Source organism: Struthio camelus, chromosome 10 (assembly GCF_040807025.1).
Source record: "Struthio camelus isolate bStrCam1 chromosome 10, bStrCam1.hap1, whole genome shotgun sequence".
NCBI classification, from domain to species: domain Eukaryota; kingdom Metazoa; phylum Chordata; class Aves; order Struthioniformes; family Struthionidae; genus Struthio; species Struthio camelus.
Window position 1 is genome coordinate 23,731,453 of NC_090951.1, and position 16,171 is coordinate 23,747,623.

Below are 16,171 nucleotides of genomic sequence, written 5' to 3' on the forward strand. Positions count from 1 at the left end.
CCTTACCAGTCTGCCCGAGGCCCGGCTGAACTCGCTGAAGATGTGCGCCACCACGTCCCACGCTGAGCAGCCCGGGGCACTGGAGCGCAGCAGCTCCCCGATGAAATGCAGAACTGCCATCTGCACCTGCCACCGAGGCTCCAGTTACCACCCCGGCCCAAAGCCCCAGGGGAGCTGCCTTTGCAGCGCTGCAGCCCTTCTGGCCGGGCCGAGACGACGAGGGTGCAGCAGCAGCCCACGCTCCACCATCGCCACCAGGCTCTCACCCCGGACCCTGCCTTTGCCTGCTGCTACAGCCCCGCCAGGCTCTGCGCCAGGGAAAGGGTGGCTCTGCCCCCGCGGCAGCACCGTGGCACCATCCCTGCCCAAAACAGCTCACCTGGGCCGCGGGGTCGCCACGCACAGACTGCACAAGCTTCACAAACAGGGGCAGCTTCTCCCTCATCTCGGCAGCTGCAAGGGACAAGGAGAGGTGTGCGCTGAGGCCGAGCCCCCATTTCCGGAGGGATTCCTCACAGCTGCCCAGCTTCTCGTGCAAAGCAGGGCCAGACTGCGACATCAGAGGAAGCAGCAGCACCCCGGGGGAACTGCATTTCTCTGGCCTGGGCCACTGACCTGCAGAGCAGACCAGAGCCTGCAGCACTTCCACAGCTGCCACGCGATCAGCCTTGCTCCTGCTCCTCAGCTTGCAGTACAGGAACACGATCGTCTCCTCTGGGCAAATTTGGGCTGCGGGGAAGAAATCACGCTCGCCATTAGCGACCAGCCTCTTCCCACACGGGCAGGTTTGCAAGAGAGCTGCCAGCACACGGCAGCACGGCGCGGCCTCTCCTGCCCTTACCCTGCAGCACAGTGCAGCGGCACAGCTCTGCTTTGTGCTCTGGGCTGGGCGGCTCGATCTCATCACAGAGCTGCGGGAACAAGGTGCCGTTCAGAGAAAGCCGGATCGGCGCAGAGGGATGGAAAGGAGCCGCGCTGTCAGCTCTCGTCTCACGGGCAGCTCCGGGCGCGGACCCACGGCCAAAGCCCAGAGCCCCGGGCGCACGCAGAGCTTTGCAGCAGCTGAGGCTGCCCGGGAGCCGCAGGCCAGCGACGCGGCGTCAGGCCTTACCTGCTGGTGCACAGCAGCGTTGATGGCCAGAAGCTAGGCCCGGGGCACGAGGGTCCGAGCGCCCACCACGGCCTCTAGGAAGTAGCTGAGACTCTGCAAGGCAGCGCAAGAGGGAGAGGGGGGCTCTCACCACCAGCTGCCCGGAAAGGGAGGAACCGGCATCGCGGCGAGATGCCGCGGCCTGAGCCCACGTCCAGGGAAAGCCCAGCTCGCACGGGGCTTCTGGCTCTCCCCCCTTGCTGGTTTCTTGCAGCAAGAGCCCAGGAAGCCTCAGGCCCTGGCTCTCGCGCTCGTGCCCAAAGGGGCCGCGGCTCCTCCGGGCACCCCGCAGCTCCCCGACGCCTGCCCGCACCCCCACGGCCCCCGGCCACGCCGCACCCCACGTCACCCCTCACCGTGGTCACCGCCAAGGGCTGCCGCACTTCTCGATACTGGTGCAGCAGCCAGAGGAGCTGCTCCCAGGCGCGCTGGCAGTGCTCCTCGGCGTGCAGCAGGACGCCCATCATGGCAGCCGTCACTCCAAGGACGGCCTGCTTGACCTGCCGAGGGACGGCGCCGCGCCGCGGGCTGAGGGTCTCTCCAGTGCTGGCCTGCCCCGGGTGCCCGCCTGCCCTTGCCGCGCGGGGGCTCGGGGCGCTTTCGCGGCCCGCCTGCTCCCTTCGACTCCTCGCCCAGCGCCGCCCCGCTGGCCCCGGCCCGTGGCCCCGCGGTGGTGAGAGCAGCGGCGCTCACCTCTTCCTCCTCGCAGCCCCGCCACTTTTGGCTCGCCCAGCGCAGGAGCGGGGAGATGGGGGCGCAGAGCTGGGCGGCCCCCAGGCGAGGGAAGGCACATTTCTCCCGCTGGCCCAAGTACGCGCTGACGCCCCAGCACCACTGCTCCACAGCTGCAGCACCCGGAGGGAGACGGGATGGCAGCAAAGCCTCTGAGCGGCCGGAGACCTGCCTCGCGCCAGGCCCCAGGCCGGCGGGAGGCCCCCGCGCCAGGCCGGCCAGGCCTCGGCTCGGGAGGAGAGCTGGCTCCGGGGAGGCGTCGCGCCACGGCCGGCGACGCCGCGGCCGCAACATGGCCTTCTTCCTGCCCTCTCCCGCCCCCACGCACCGCTGCCTCTGCCCGGCCTCGCCGCCCGCGGCGGCCCCGGCCCCTTCCTCCCCGAGCGGTCGCCCCGCAGCGCCCCCGCAGGGCCCCGGCACCGACACTCACCGCCGCAGCCAGCGCGCAGCAGCCGCCCGCCTCACTCAGCGCGCCACCCAGGGCCGGCAGCGTCGTGGCCGCCAAGGGTGCGCACTGCAGGGCTGCAGAGAGGGCAGGGCGGCGCCTTTGGTCTCCGGCGCGTGCCCCCCTCCAGCCCGGCCCCGAGCGTTTGGGGCAGGGCGAGGAGCCCCTTCTCCCGCCTCTCCCCCACCGTCACCCGGAGCAGCCGGCCGGGGGCCGTACCGCAGCGGGCAGCCAGGTCGCGCAGGGTGACGAGGACAAGCTCCGCCGCCGGCTCCTCCAGGGCCCTCGCGTGGCCCTGCAGCGCCGACACCACGGCAGGCAAGCGGGAACGGGCCAGCGCCACCAGGACGCGGCTCGCGGCCGTCCTCGCGGCGGCCCAGCGCCGTCCGCTCAGCATCACCAGCGGCATCAGCGGTTCGGGACGAGGTGCGGCAGGAGGGCAGAGGCGCCGTGGGGTGACACCAGCCCACGGCACCCGGGGAAGCCGGGCGCTGCAGGGAGCCCTTGCAGCCCCGCGGGACGCCCCCCTCCGCCTCACCTCAGCGCCTTGCAGCCAGTCCAAGAGAGAAGTCACAACGGCGGCAAAGGTAGCCGTGGCCCCAGGGACAGAGCCAGCCGCCCTGCCGCCGTCCTCGCCCCGCGCAGGTCCCGACCAGCGACCTACACGAGGCAAGAAACCTGCAAGGAGAGCAGCGGAGGGCTTGCACCGCTTTGGCAGCGGCAGGGATGGCCCCGAGTCAGGGCAAACGTCTGCCCAGCTGGAGGGCGGGGCGACTGGAGGGGCTGGTGGGGCCGGCTCGGCGCCGCCTGGAGAAGAGCAGCCCGGGGGCAGCTTGGGGCTGGCCCCAAGCGCGTGACCCCGGCTCTCCCCGAGCCGGCCGCGCGGGCGCCAGCAGCTCCCCGTCCCCCCCCCCCAACAACGGGCCAGCGGGGCGCCCAGCGTGGTGCCGGCCCCCACCTCGCAGCGCTCGCAGCACCCCCATCGCGGCAGGACTCCCCAGACTCTCACTCTCTCTCTCTTGCTTTCTTGCTTGCCCTCCCTCTCTCCTTCTCCCATCCCTTCTCTCCCCCTTCCTCCCTCTGTCTTTCTCTGCCTAAGCCTGGCCCTAATCTCAGGTGGGGCCTGAACCTGAGCCCACCAGGCCCTTTTCTGGCCTGAACAAAACCAGGTGTGCTGGGAGCAAGGCTGGTGCAGCCCTGCATTGCCTTTGGCAGGCCCTTTGCAGCCCCTCTCCATGTGGGGCTCCACACTCTCTCTCCCCCCTAACCCGAGGCCTAGCCCTCACCTGGACTCCTCTTCCCTGCTGCAGAGGTGCCGCTGGTCTGGAGACCCCCAAGGAAAATGCGGGCCATGCTGCCCATGTGCTGGGCTGCCCCTGCAGCCTGACAGAGGGTCCTGTGGCCACGGCCCTGCCTGCTGCCCCTTCCTGGGCTGCTGCTGCTCGCCCACGAGCTCCTGCAGCTGCTTTGGTTTCTCCAAAGTCAGCCTTGGGGAGCTGACCCCCGAGGTCAGTCTTTCCCTTTTCTTCTCTTTTCCCCCTTTCCCTTTTCTTCTTGTGTATTTATTCCTCAATATTTCTTCTAGATTTCTTCTTCTCTTTCTTCTTCTACTTCTCCTTCTTTCTTTTTCTTTCTCTGTCACTCTTTCTCCCTTTTCCCTTTCTCCATCTCCCTTTCTCATTCCATTTTTTTCTTTCCCTCTGTCCCTCTCTCTCCTGTTTCTCTCTCCCATGTTCTTCCCCTCTTGTTCTCTCTAGTCTGCCCTCACTCTTTTCCTTTCTCCTTCTTTCTTGTTCCTTCTCTCTCCCTTTTCTTTTTTCTTTCTCTTCTCTCTTGTTCTCTCTCCTTTTCTCTGCCCCATCTCTTTCTCTATAATTCTCACTCACTTCTTCCTCACTTTTTCCTCTTTTCTCCCTTTCATTCCTTATTCCTTTCCCTCCCCTTTTCTCCCTCCTTCTCTTCTCTCTCCCTCCTCATTCTCTTTCCGTTTCCCTCTGTTTCTCAGCATCTCTCTTGCTCTTTCCTACTCCCCCTCTCTCCTTATTTCTCTCGCTCTCCCTCTTCTTCCTCTCCCTTTTTTTCTTGCTCCTTCTCCCTCTCTCCCCCTCCTTTGCTCTCTCTTGCCTTCTCTCCCCATCTCTTTCCCTCTTTCCCTGTCCCTCTTTCTTTCTCCTTCTCTTCTTCACTCTTCCTCTCTTTCTTTCTCTGCCACCCTCTTTCTCCCTCTACCTCCCTCTCACTTTCTCTCTTGTTCTCTCCTCTCCTTCTCTGTTCTTCTCTCCCTCCCTCTTTTTGCCTCCTTCTCCCTCGCTGTCTTCTCTTGCTCTTTCTCTTCCTCTCCTTCCGCATTGCTCTTCTTCTCTCGCTCTCTCCCTCTCCTCTCCCACTTTCTTTCTTCTTTTTTCCTCTCTCCTTCACTCTTGTTCTCTCACTTTCTCTCTCTCCCTCTGTCTTTCTCTACCTCACTTTCTCTCTTTCCCTGGTCTCTCTTCTTCCTCTCCTAGCTGGCCATCCTTCTTTCCCCTTCTGCCTTGCCCTCCTTTGGCCTCTCTCTCCTTCTCCCTTTCATTCCTTCAACTCTTTCTCTCCCTTTCTGCCTTTCTCTTAGTCTCCCTCTTGCTCTCTTTCCCTCTCTGTCTCTCTCTCACCCCCTTCTTCCCATTTCTTCTTCTTTCTCTCCCCCTTTTCCTCCCTTCCTCCCTTTTTCCCTCTGCCTTTTCCTTTTCCCCCCACTTTCTCTCCTGCTTTCTTTTTCCCCCGTCTCTTGTTCTCTCTTCTTTCTCATTCTTTCTCTGTTTCTCCATTTCTCCCTCCCTCTTTCTCTCCCTCTTTTCCCACTTTCCCTTTCTCTTTCTTTGCTGCCCGCTTTCTCTCTCTCCTCTCTCTCTCTTTCTTCTTTTCCCTCTCTCCCCTACTTTGTCTCCTCCTTTCTCCCTCGGTCTCCCTGCAGAGCGGCTCCTGCGGCACGCGAGCTCCCTGTGCTGGTGAGGGCTGGGGCCAGGGATCTCTGGGGGACCAAGTGCCCTGCGCCCTGGGGAGGGGGATTTCTGGCAGGGAGGAACAGCAGTCGCCTGTTCAGTTGTTCCTCCTCTTCAGATGGAGCTTCCTGTGTTTCAGTTTGTGCCCGTTGCCCCTCATCCTGTCACTGGGCAAACTGACAAGCCTGGCCCCAGCCTCTTTACAGCCTCCCTTCAGATATTTCAACACCTTGCTAAGATGCCCCCTCTGTCTTCCCTTCTCCAGGCTGAAGTCCCAGCTCTCTCAGCCTTTCCTCATATGGGAGATGCCGGGCTGGACAGAGGGGCCCAGACCCCCCGCCCCAGAGGGTGGCTCCTGTGCAGTCACGTGGCTGCACTCCTGCGGGGACATGCAGGAGTATTTTTCTGCTCCTTCCTATCATCCTAATCAGAGCAGCCCCCAGGCAGTAACTGCACCGCAGGCATCGCCAGCCCGCTTGCACTTTGCCCGTTGTTTCTCTTGGAGGAAGGGAACACCACGTCCTGTGGGTCTGCTCATACCCCCAGCAGCTGGTACGCTGGCTTTCACGCTCGTCTTCCATTTGTTTCTAATCGAACTACTTCCTGGGAGTTCAACCCAGTTTGACTGACTCTCCTTAAGTGTTTTAGTACTACCAGAGTGGTACTTTATTCACCACTTGCTCACCAAAAAGCAACCCTCCTGGTAGGCTCCACATTTCTTTCCTTTTCTGACTGGGCACTTCTCTCCCACAGGCTCCATTCTAGGTAATGTAACTTGAAAGACCCATGTACAATAATCAAGTCACTTCAGGGTCCCTCTTAAGATTGCAATATTTTAATAAGAACAGTTCATACAAGTAACTCACTTCCGTACAATCATGGAGTACAAAAGCTTCCCTGTCTCTAGGTACTATAGGTACTACTGCTCAGCCTTAAATATCTCTACAAACTCTTTAGATCGGTCATCGGGCATGTCGCACTCCTTACTAAAAAAAAAAAACAAAAAAACAAAACAAACAAACAAACAAAAAAAGGGCACAGTAACAATGACACAAAGGTTATTCTACTAAAATTTAACAGCAGATGCTAATCAGGAAAAGCCTTTCATCTAAGTGGCTTCCTGACTCCTGTTCTTAACACCTGCCTCACTTGTGACAGTTAAAACAGACAGTAGCCTCCAACTGCCCTTCAGGTTCCACCATAGTCTCATGGACAAGGTACTGACAACTTGGGACCTAGCCGCCTAAATCCCTTGAGCAGGCCAGCACACTTCTCGCTTACGCACAGATTTTTATCCCGTTACTCGTATGAGCGCTCTCCTCTCCCGCTTGGGAAAACATCTACTCCTGGAGACTCTTGTACTAGCCGAACTAGCGGGAGCAACTCAACAGCTAAACAGCAATTCACTTGGCCCCACCAGCACATTCCCCATGTCAAAGGAGGCCTGCAGTTGTGAACAACAGTGACGTTTAAGCGACGGCAGAGAAAACAGCGCTGCTGATGTCTTTGGACCAACAGAAAGCTCTTTAGAAATGTTTCCACAGGAAAATGCTGATAAGCGGTCTTTCTACAAGGGGCTTTGTTACCCTGGCTTTTTCAGGAGAGCTCAAGCACTGCTTTTGGTAAAACGTTTTTACAAGCCCCAAACCAGCCTGCTGCGGCCTGAAACTGCTCTGGCACGGCCTGGAAGCTGCCCTGCCATGCCTGAAACCGGCCCACCGGGCCTGGACCCAGGCTACCGCAGCCCAGCTCAAAGTCACCCCCACCACCAACTCCAAAACCCCTCTCTCCTCACCCTGCAACTCCTCCCTCCGCTGAGCCCAAAACCACTCCCCTCCAGCCTGTTGCATGTTTGTAACACTGGTTTACAGCAGACAACTTGAACACCACAAACCCCAGGACAACAAGCGGTTTTAGTTAGTAGCCTGCAGCTGGGCAGGGAAAGAGCACTGGAGGCTGCCCAAAGGCAGCACCACAACTCGGGGAGGGAAGCAGAGCATTTCAGAGCACGACCGAGGAAGAGGCACAAAGCCCACAGAGCACAGGGACGCCTAGGGGAAATGGCCTCCCATTCTCTGAGTTGCCCCAGGCACCCTGCAGCACAGACCTGGCTGGCAGCAGAACCAGAGACCCAGACTTCTCCCTTGAGGCAGGCCTGACAAATGAAGGTTTTCCAACAGATGACCAATATCAGAAAGGCCCAGCAGGGAGCACAGATTTTGTTAGCTCAGTGCTCTCAAGGCAGCCCTTGAATTTGCTTGCTTGTTCCCTCATCATACCTTAGGGCCTGGGGTCTCTGGGAAAGCTTTCAGCTCCACAGGAGGCTGAGCTGGGGCCCCCTAAAAGGGAGGGCTAAACATGGGGCAGGGCCTCCAGGGGCAGGAGGCTGCACACTCTGGAGAAACACAGCTCTGACATGCTGCGCTGGAGCTACCCAGGCTCTGCCTTCCCTGGCCAGCATTACTGGTAATTAGGTAACCAAAGACAGAGAAATGCCATCTCTATCTTCTGAAGGGGTTGCGGAGGGCCTTGGAAATACACTTTGCTGCTATAACTGCGTGAGACTCTGCTCCACGCTTACCGAGGGTCAAACAGTTTCCATTTAAAAAAAAAAAAAAACAGCTCTGCAGGCATGCAGCTCCAAGGCCAAAAGAACCCACTCCACCAGGGCACAGCTGCTCAGGGAAACACAAAGAGCCCCTGAGCAAGCCTCCTTGGCTTCCTTTTGGTTTTCCCCTCTCTCATTTAGGCTTCTTAAGCTGGTGACAAGTAGTCAGAACTGACTGGGCTCTCCTGCCAAAAAGGCTTTCACAGCTCACCCAACACCTGAAAGCTGCACCTAGCCTATACCTTCACTGGGCAAGCACCACTCCTTCAGGGACTCAGGAGGCAACCTCAGGAAGAAACTTCCACCCAAGCTTACCAAGCCTCCTGCTCTGCACAGGCAGAACAGACCTGTGCCCACCAGGCTTGGAAAGAGTCCCAGGCTTAGTGCAAGGCAAATTCATATCACCCACCCAAGCTGAAGAGTCTCCTTTCAGAAGCTAGTGGCCTTCAAGAAGACACTTAAGCACACCGCTAGGAGTCCAAATGGGCACGCCAGAGGTGTCCCGAGCAAGGCTGAAGCGGGACACAGCTGCTTTCCTTCGCCAGGAAACCCCCAGGCTGGGCTGCAGCAGCCTCCTTGCCTGCCCTGGGGACACTGTGCTAGGAACTGCTGCTGGCAGCCTGCAAACACAAACACGGGTGCTCCCACATTAGCGGCCCTGGGGGGCAACAGCCTGCAGGCATCATGCTGCAGCAGAAAAGCCTCTCAGCTGCACCAAGAGCTACGAGGTTAAGGAAAGCACTCCCAATATGACACTGACTCGGCCCAAAGCTGCTTCAAAAGCCAAGTGTGCTCAGGGCAACCTCTCCGCTCTCCCCTCAACAGGCTCCCCCAAGTGCATGGCACAGGCAGCCAGGTGGCCACGCCTGCTGCTGCCCACCACACAGCCCCACTCACCTCCAGCGCCTTCATTTCCCCAGCGCCACCTTGGGCACCACCACCTCTTCCTTGCTCCCCAGGCACTGCTGAGTGGTGGCCATCTGCTGCTGGTATCGCTTCTGTGCTTGGCCACCACCTGGCACCTGCCCTCCCCTGAGGGGCCGAGAGCCCGGGCCCTCCACAGGGCCAGGACTTGCCCTCCCCTCCCTGTGCCAAAACGCTCCACAGTCACCACGCGCCCTGCAACCGCCCCACACCAACCCTCAACAGCCGCCACGTGCCTCAGCCACCTCGCTTTAATGGCTGCCACGCACTGCGGGCACCTGCTGTAACAGGTACCTGGTGGGTGAAACGTGACCCATTGCCCATGCAGTGATTTAGGAGCAGGTCTTCATACCAGCTCTTCTCACAGAGCTTGTGGTTTTTTTTTTCTCCTGTTAATGGAGAAGGATTTACAGGTGCAGAGAGAAGAGCCTACTCACCAGCAGGCAGTTGAAATGCTCAGTGACCTTGCCTTCCTAAGGGTCTTATTTTGCCCTTGAGCAGCTGAGGTTTCTGTCCCCTTCAGAGGGAGCTCAGCCCAGGAGTCAAGAGGAAATTCAGTGGTGAGCTGCCTCGTAAACATGTCTGGGGAGAACTTCCGTCGTGTCCTCAGGCAGCCTTTGTGGCAGTGGAGGGGGAGGCTCTGTGTCCTTGGCACAGGTGCCACCAAATGCCTGAATTGTTCACCCACCTGAGAGGCAGCTTGAAGAGGGTGCCAGCTGATGGTGGGTTACAGGACTGGGCCTGCTCAGAAGGTGTGCAGTTATTGGCAGTGGTGCAGTCTGGCTGGTCCTTGTGGGGCTAGTGTCTTCTGCTGCTGCTCCCCACTGCTGCCTGTGTCCTTGACTTCTGGGTGCAAGAGAGCTGGGGCAGCTTCTTGCAATGAATGCTGGCACACTCCCTCAGCAATCTGGTGAGGTACTCCAGAGGCACATGCTCACCCAGAGGGGCCTCCCCTTTGTCTCTGCCTTCTTCAGGCCACTCCGCAAGCACTCGTGTCCATCGCAGCCACAGTCCCTGGCGCTGCAGTCCAAAAGCATCCCCGTTATCACCAGTGCCACTAAAATTGCTTTTCAAAAAAAAAAATTTTTTTTCTTTTATTCTGTGGCAAGTGAACGGCCAGAGGTGGCTGTTCAGTGCTGTTCAAACTCAGTGAGGTACCTAGGGTTAATCCCACTTCTGTGGCATGCTCCTCGTGCAAGGTTTAGGCACTCTGCTCCTGTGCAAGCTGAAGGCTCTGTTGTTCGTGGGGGGCAGGAGGGAGCCCTGGATAGGCAGTTCTTCAGCTTGTTCTTTCGCCTGTTAAGGACAAGATACGATGTACGCGTGCTCTGCGAGTTGCTTGTGTGTCAAATGAGCCCTTATTAGAGGCAGGTATAGCGGGGTTTTTTAATGCCAGTGCCTAAAAAGAAATGGGGTTTTGTGGGTGTGACTGACCCGAAGGTGTTTGGTGGAGGATGGTATGTTTCTCCTGGAGATCTTGGATTCCTGTCCAGGCCAGGAAGTTGTTGCTCTCGGATACATGATGGTGTGTGCTGGAGAGCCTCAGTGTGAGGAGGGATGCTGTGTAGGAACCCAGAGGAGCAGGCCAAAGCAGCTAGGGGCCAAAGAGAACCATCTCCGAAGCTGCTTGCTTGGGGGACAGCAGATGCGTGGGTCCGTTTGCCACCAGCCTCGTGGCAGGAACACTATCCAGCCCCTCCACGCTGGGCTGGGTTGCTCTTGGCAGCGTTGTGTCCTGGGGACGGTAACAGGGCAGCAGCTGCAGGGCTGTTGCCAGTGGTATGCCTGCTGTGTGCACGTGTGTCATCTTCAGGCAAGCAGGGGAAGGAAGAGGAAAGCTGGAGGATGGCAATAAATTGGGAAGATGCCTTAGCACTTACCTAAAAACACGTCCTCTTCAGTGGTTGTATCTCTTGGTTTTTCGTTCTTGGTCCCCCTAACGCACACCGAGGCCCCCGTTGTTGCTGGGAAGGGTGAGCACCCAAGGGTGCAAGACACTCAGCCTCGTGTGCAAAGGAGGCCTGAGCTTTGGTGGTAGTGGCTCTCCTTACTTGTGCAGTGTGTGACAAGGCACGTGAGGTTGTAAGGTTCTTGCAAGGGATGTGAATCATGAGCACACAGGCCTTGGCAGGGCAGGCCACAGTCTGGTAATCTGTCTCAGAAACACTGGGCTATGTTGTGCTGTTTGGGCCTGAATTCATGAGCTAGCAGCTAATTGGTTAATAACCTGCAGCAGTCTGCCCCCCTCCCCTCCCTGACTACAAGAGTGACCTCTGAGGGACTCAGCATATCCCTGGTCAAACCACCTGGTGAACCTGTGAGGTGTGAATGGACAGGGAGATTCTGTGGTAACCACCTCCCATCTGTCAATCATAGTGAAGGGGCTGGAATATGCACATAAAGGGTTAGAACATACCTTCCTGATTGGCTAAAGGCCACATGCCCTAATTTGCATCAGCCTATAGAAAGAGAGTGGGGGGGGGGGGGGGTGAGGGGGACCTTGAGGTGAGCAGCTGGAGAGTGGGGGAGGTTTGGGGTGGAGGAGCCCCAGTGGCCTTTCTGAAGGCTTGAAGGAGCTTGGCAGCCTTTTTAAAGGCCGGGCTCCAGCTGAAGACATCAGGAGCAGGGGAATCATTGATGACCACAAGAGGGCCTGAATGGTGGTAGCTGACCACTGTCCCCTAACAGGGCCTTGCTCTGCCTCTTCCCCCTCAAGTCAGGCTGCTGGCTGGGACCACCATTGAATCTGACACCCAGGAGACCCCTCTCTGGGGGGCAGGCACATAAGTGTGGGTGTACCACTTCTTGAGGGTGTGGGTTTGAAGCTCCATTCTCATAACAACCTGAGACCAGTAGGGCCTTAGTGAGGTTCAGCTCACCCCTTGCCTATCAGGTGGCATGTTGTGCAGGTGTGACCCGATAGACCATCCTACTCTTTACTGTGCACTCTCTTGCTCTGTCTGTCTTCCTTTTTGGGGGTATGGGGATCTTACTTTTGAGCTAGCTAATAGAACAATGTAAGCCCTAGATATGTGGTATCTAAATGAGTTATTTGTGAATAAGTTGTTAGTGTTGTCACTCCTTCTTGCTTATTTGGAGAATCTCTGTAGACCTATGCACTCAGTAAAGCTCCCATCAGCCCCCAGGAACCTGTTAGTTGTGAGTGGTTAATGAAGTTGTTGAAGAGGCCTTTTGCTTGGCTCAGGCATGCTTCTTCATCCAACAGCACCATAAGCTTTCCAGGTGTTGTGCAACTGTTGACTCACTGCTGACTAATTGAACTAACTGAGCAATTAGCTTAGGAATGGTGGCTTGATATTGACTCCCTGGTCAATAGTGCTTCAGTACCTAGAAGCTAATTGCTTAAGTAGTGCTGAAAGTACTGGAGAAATGTTGAATAAATGCTGGACTTGGACAAGGGTGTGACCCCCCCCCCCCCCGTCTCCCCCAAAAGAACAGTTTCTGGCATGAAAGCATCTCAATGGGAGGTTTGTCCTGGTGCATGCTGGTCTCCTTGCCCTCTGGGTGCTTGCAGATGGACCCCCACCCCACCTCGAGGAGGGTCCATGCACCCTGTCCCCCACCTCAAAAAGGGCCCCCTCAGCCTCTGCTTTGGGGCTGGAAATGCCGGAGCTTGCCTCTGTTTCCAAGTCCCCACAAGGCAGGACTTAGCCCCAGTTTCCAGCCACAGAATCAGCCACCTCAGCCTCTGTTTGCGGACCCCAAAAGGCAGGACTTAGCCTCTCTTTTGGAGCCCAAAAGGCAGGACTCCTTCACCTGTTCTTGTGCTTGAAAACAGGGAAGCTTGAACACCAAGCTTCCCTTGGTGGCCCTAAAAACACAGCACTCGGCCTCTGCTTTTAGTCCCCACAACAGGCACCCTTGCCTCTGTTCTCAGAGTCCCAAAAACACAGGACTTGGTCTCTGTTTCTGGAGCTGGAAAACCTTGGACTCTGCTTGGAGGATGCGAAAGGGCCAACTACGCCTCCATTCCAGGCCCCCAAAACAGAGGCCTTAGTCGCTGTCTGCAACCACAAGCACAGCAAACTTAAAAGCCTCTGTTTCTGGCCCCCAAAATGCAGGACTTGGCCTGTCTTCAGACACAAAGGCAGCCAACTAAGGCTCCCTTTCTGGGCCTCAAAGTGGCCTAACTAGCCTGGGTTTGTGGCCCCAGGAACCCAGGATTTAGGCCCCCTTTAGGGCTCAGAAGTGGGGAACTTGCTCTCCGTTCTCAGCCAGAAACACAGCCAGCTCAGCCCCTGCTGCTGAGCTCCACAATGCCTCCCCAAGTCTCTGGTGGTGGCCCCCAAACCTCACCACTTCCTGCCTGCCCTGGCACCTGGCCCCCAAAGCCCCTGCCGTCGGGCTGCAAGTGCAGGGCTTGGGGCAGCAGCCTCCACCTGGGATGGCCCTGGGTGGCTCTGGGCTGTGCTTAGGGCCAGGGCCGGGGCGTCCCTGCTGGGAGGGCCCGGCCCCGGGTGTGGGGCAGCCTGGGGGCGTTGGGCTTGGGCCCTTCAGCCTTTATTCCCTGGCCTGGCCCCACTCCCAGCCCTGGGAGAGCGGCCCTGCCCCCTTCCCCTCTGCAGCCCCACTCACCCCCAGGGGCTCCCAGTGCCCCTCAATCCCTGCAGCCCCCACTCGCCCCTTGGGCCCTCCGCTCGCCCCGGGGCCCCTCTCAGCCTCAGGCCCCCCCTTACCCCACTGTCCCCAGTGGCCTCTCCAGTGTCTGCAGTGCCCTCCCTCACCCCATCTCTCTGCTTCCCATGGCCCCAGGCAGGGCCCCAGGCTGGGCCGGGGGCACTGGGGCCACATCCTGGGGGCAGCAGGGCCGGGGCCGGCGCAAGACCCCCACAGAGCCTGGAAACAAGCTGGCGCCTTCCTCATGCGGATGGAGCTTTATTGTCCTCCAGCCTCGGGCTACTGGGGCCCCCGGCACGGGGCACCGCTGCTGCCGCCAGCCACGCACGGGGGGGCCTTGGCGTGCCACTGCCTCTGCTGAGCTGCAATGACACCAGAGGGAGGCACCGTGGGTGCTCGGCTGCTGTTTCCCCATGGCCCCCCATGGCCTCCGGAGCTCCACAGTGCTCAGCTGGGGGCAGCTGTCCTGGTCAGGAGCCTGGGGGCTGTGCAAGTCCTCTCTCCCCATTCCACACCCCCCCCCGCCCCCCCCACTTTCGGCACCAGCCACCCTGGCCTGGTGCTCGCGGGGCCTCTGGACACCTCCCCAGGACGTGGGGTGGGAGCTCGGTCTCTGTCACCTACCTCCCCACAAGAACGCCAGGTCCCATCGCTGGAGCCACTCAGCTGGCGCTGTGTCCAGGATGATGCCTGGCACATGGGGAAGTGCAGCCATCAGGGCATGGCCCCAGTCCCAAACCCAGCTCCAGCCCTGAAGCCCAACCCCGGCCCCGACCCGAGGGACGTGACCGGGAGCAGCGCGACAGCCCTGCACTGCCTCTCACCCAGGACGGTGACGGCTGTCACCTGCGACGCCTGGCAGCTCCCCATGCAGCAGCTCCGGGCTGTGCTGAAGAGCCTCTCCAGCAGCGCGGGGCAGTCTTGGGCCTAGGGCAGAGCAGGCACGTGGGAGCTCATCTCTGGCTCCAAGCGCCACCCGCTCCCGGGTGCCCTGCAGCCGGCACAGGAGCCACAGGGCAGCCACCCGCCCGCCTGCAGGGACGCAGGCCCCAGTGCAGAGCTCGCTCACCAGGTGACTGCAGATCTCGTCCTGCAGCTCGGCCGCGCTCAGCCCAGCGCTCGTGGCAATGCGCCTCCGCACCCTCTTTGACCCCAGAAACGGGGCGCACAGGTGGAGAGCACCCTTGCACGCCTGGAAAAGAGCATTGGCCCGTCACAGGGACGCTGAGCGCCTGCCCGCAGCACCAAGGGAGGGAGAAACCTCGCTGCCGCGCTGTCAGCGAGGGCCTGCAGAGACACCAGCAACAGCAGCACCACAGCTCTCCTGGCACCACAGGGCTTTCTGCAGATCTGCAGATAGCAGAAAGCTGCTTACATCGGAGACAGCTGGGGCTGGGTCCCGCAGGTGCAGCACAAGGCTGGGAAACACTTCCTCCACCTCTCTGCTGAAACTGGACCTCCTCCCTGAGGCAGACGAGGCCAGAGTCCCATAGAGGGTGAAGGCCAAGCGACGCAGCACCTCTTCCTCCTGCGAACAAAAAAGCCTATGTGGCAGGTGCTAACAAGGGTGCCGCCTACAAACCCCTTGGCACTAGCGCGGCACTGCCCACAGGGGGATGGCAGCCCCAGGACGGCTCTTGCCTGCCCAACATGAGAACGAGTGGCTTCACTTACCGCCCCCAGGAACGCCCGGGTGGACCTGGCGATGTCTGCCAGGGCAGAGCCCACGGCACTCGCCTTCAGCTGCCCCAGCACCTTCACCAGCGCCAGCAGGCTCTCGGCAGCCACCTCCGCACCGGCCACATCCTCCAGGCCCCTGCACAGCACCTCCACCACGGCCGCCCTGTGCCCCCGCAGCTGCAGAGTGATGGGTGCACGAGCTGCTTGCTAGTCCTGCCCCTCACTGGGGCTCTTCATCACAGTGCCAAGGGCTGCGCTTGCTCGAGCAAGCCCAGAGCAACCCCCTGCCTGAGGAGCCCCGCTTTGCACCCACTTTCCCCTTTGCCACCCTGCTGACATCAGAGCAAGGAGCGTGGCCTTAGCACGGCCCCGCGTCCACCTCTGCTCGACACTCCAGGCTCTGCAAGCCCCGCGCACCTCTCCACTGGCACCTCTTGAGTTTGGGCTGTGTTCAGAGCACAGGAAAGGCCATCTCACCTTTGTGGGCGCTCCGCTGGCCACGTTGCCCACGCCTCTCATGGCCATTTGCCGCACGGTGTTGATGGGGTCACGTGATCTTTCTAGTAGGGCCTTCAGCAGGGGCTTCAGGAGCTTCGTCTTCTCCACCAGATGGTCCTTCACCAGCTGCAATAAAGCCACGGGGCTGCTAGCATCGGGACGCCATTCACGCCAGGCAAGACAGGACCCCTCCGAGCCCTCCCTGCCCTCCTGCTGCCTCACCTCAGCAAAGAAAGCCGTGGCCGTGAGCCGCAGGTTTGCCGAGGGTGAACCCAGCCACGGGAAGAGGCTCTGCACCAGGCGCTGCGGGACAAGCTCCGCGCGGATCAGCACGCTGCGCACAAAGCACGAGCAGGCTCGTGACACACAGTCACACAGGACGGCCACGGGCCACAACTCCCAAATTCACCGACTCCAATGCAGATGCTGCTCTGCACCTCAGCAGAGCTCCCGGGCATGAAGGAAGGTCCCAGCAGCCCTTTCCCTGGGCATAGCCCCCGCGACAAGGCAGGACACAT

General features: G+C 59.7%; 1 protein-coding gene across 1 annotated transcript; it reads right to left on the minus strand.

Annotated features, from left to right (window-relative positions):
• Positions 1-10,163: 10,163 nt before the first annotated feature.
• On the minus strand, positions 10,164-16,171 carry LOC138068537 (protein maestro-like). The gene is made up of 10 exons (XM_068956369.1): positions 16,067-16,171; positions 15,876-15,956; positions 15,633-15,779; positions 15,150-15,332; positions 14,851-15,003; positions 14,545-14,667; positions 14,300-14,402; positions 14,100-14,165; positions 10,718-10,801; positions 10,164-10,572 (listed from the first exon to the last, which is right to left on the minus strand). The coding sequence occupies exons 1-10, from the start codon at positions 16,169-16,171 to the stop codon at positions 10,523-10,525; spliced, it is 1,095 nt and encodes a 364-aa protein (XP_068812470.1). The 3' UTR covers positions 10,164-10,522.

What these genes read in the sequence shown, in the direction of transcription:
- LOC138068537 (XM_068956369.1), bottom strand. Translation starts at nt 16,171, where the DNA reads ATGTGTCCTGCCTTGTCGCGGGGGCTATGCCCAGGGAAAGGGCTGCTG. An exon ending in CAGCCCCAGCTGTCTCCGAT is followed by an intron (nt 14,668 to 14,850) that starts GTAAGCAGCTTT and finishes GCTCTTTTCCAG; the next exon opens with GCGTGCAAGGGTGCTCTCCA. An exon ending in ACGAGATCTGCAGTCACCTG is followed by an intron (nt 14,403 to 14,544) that starts GTGAGCGAGCTC and finishes GCTCTGCCCTAG; the next exon opens with GCCCAAGACTGCCCCGCGCT.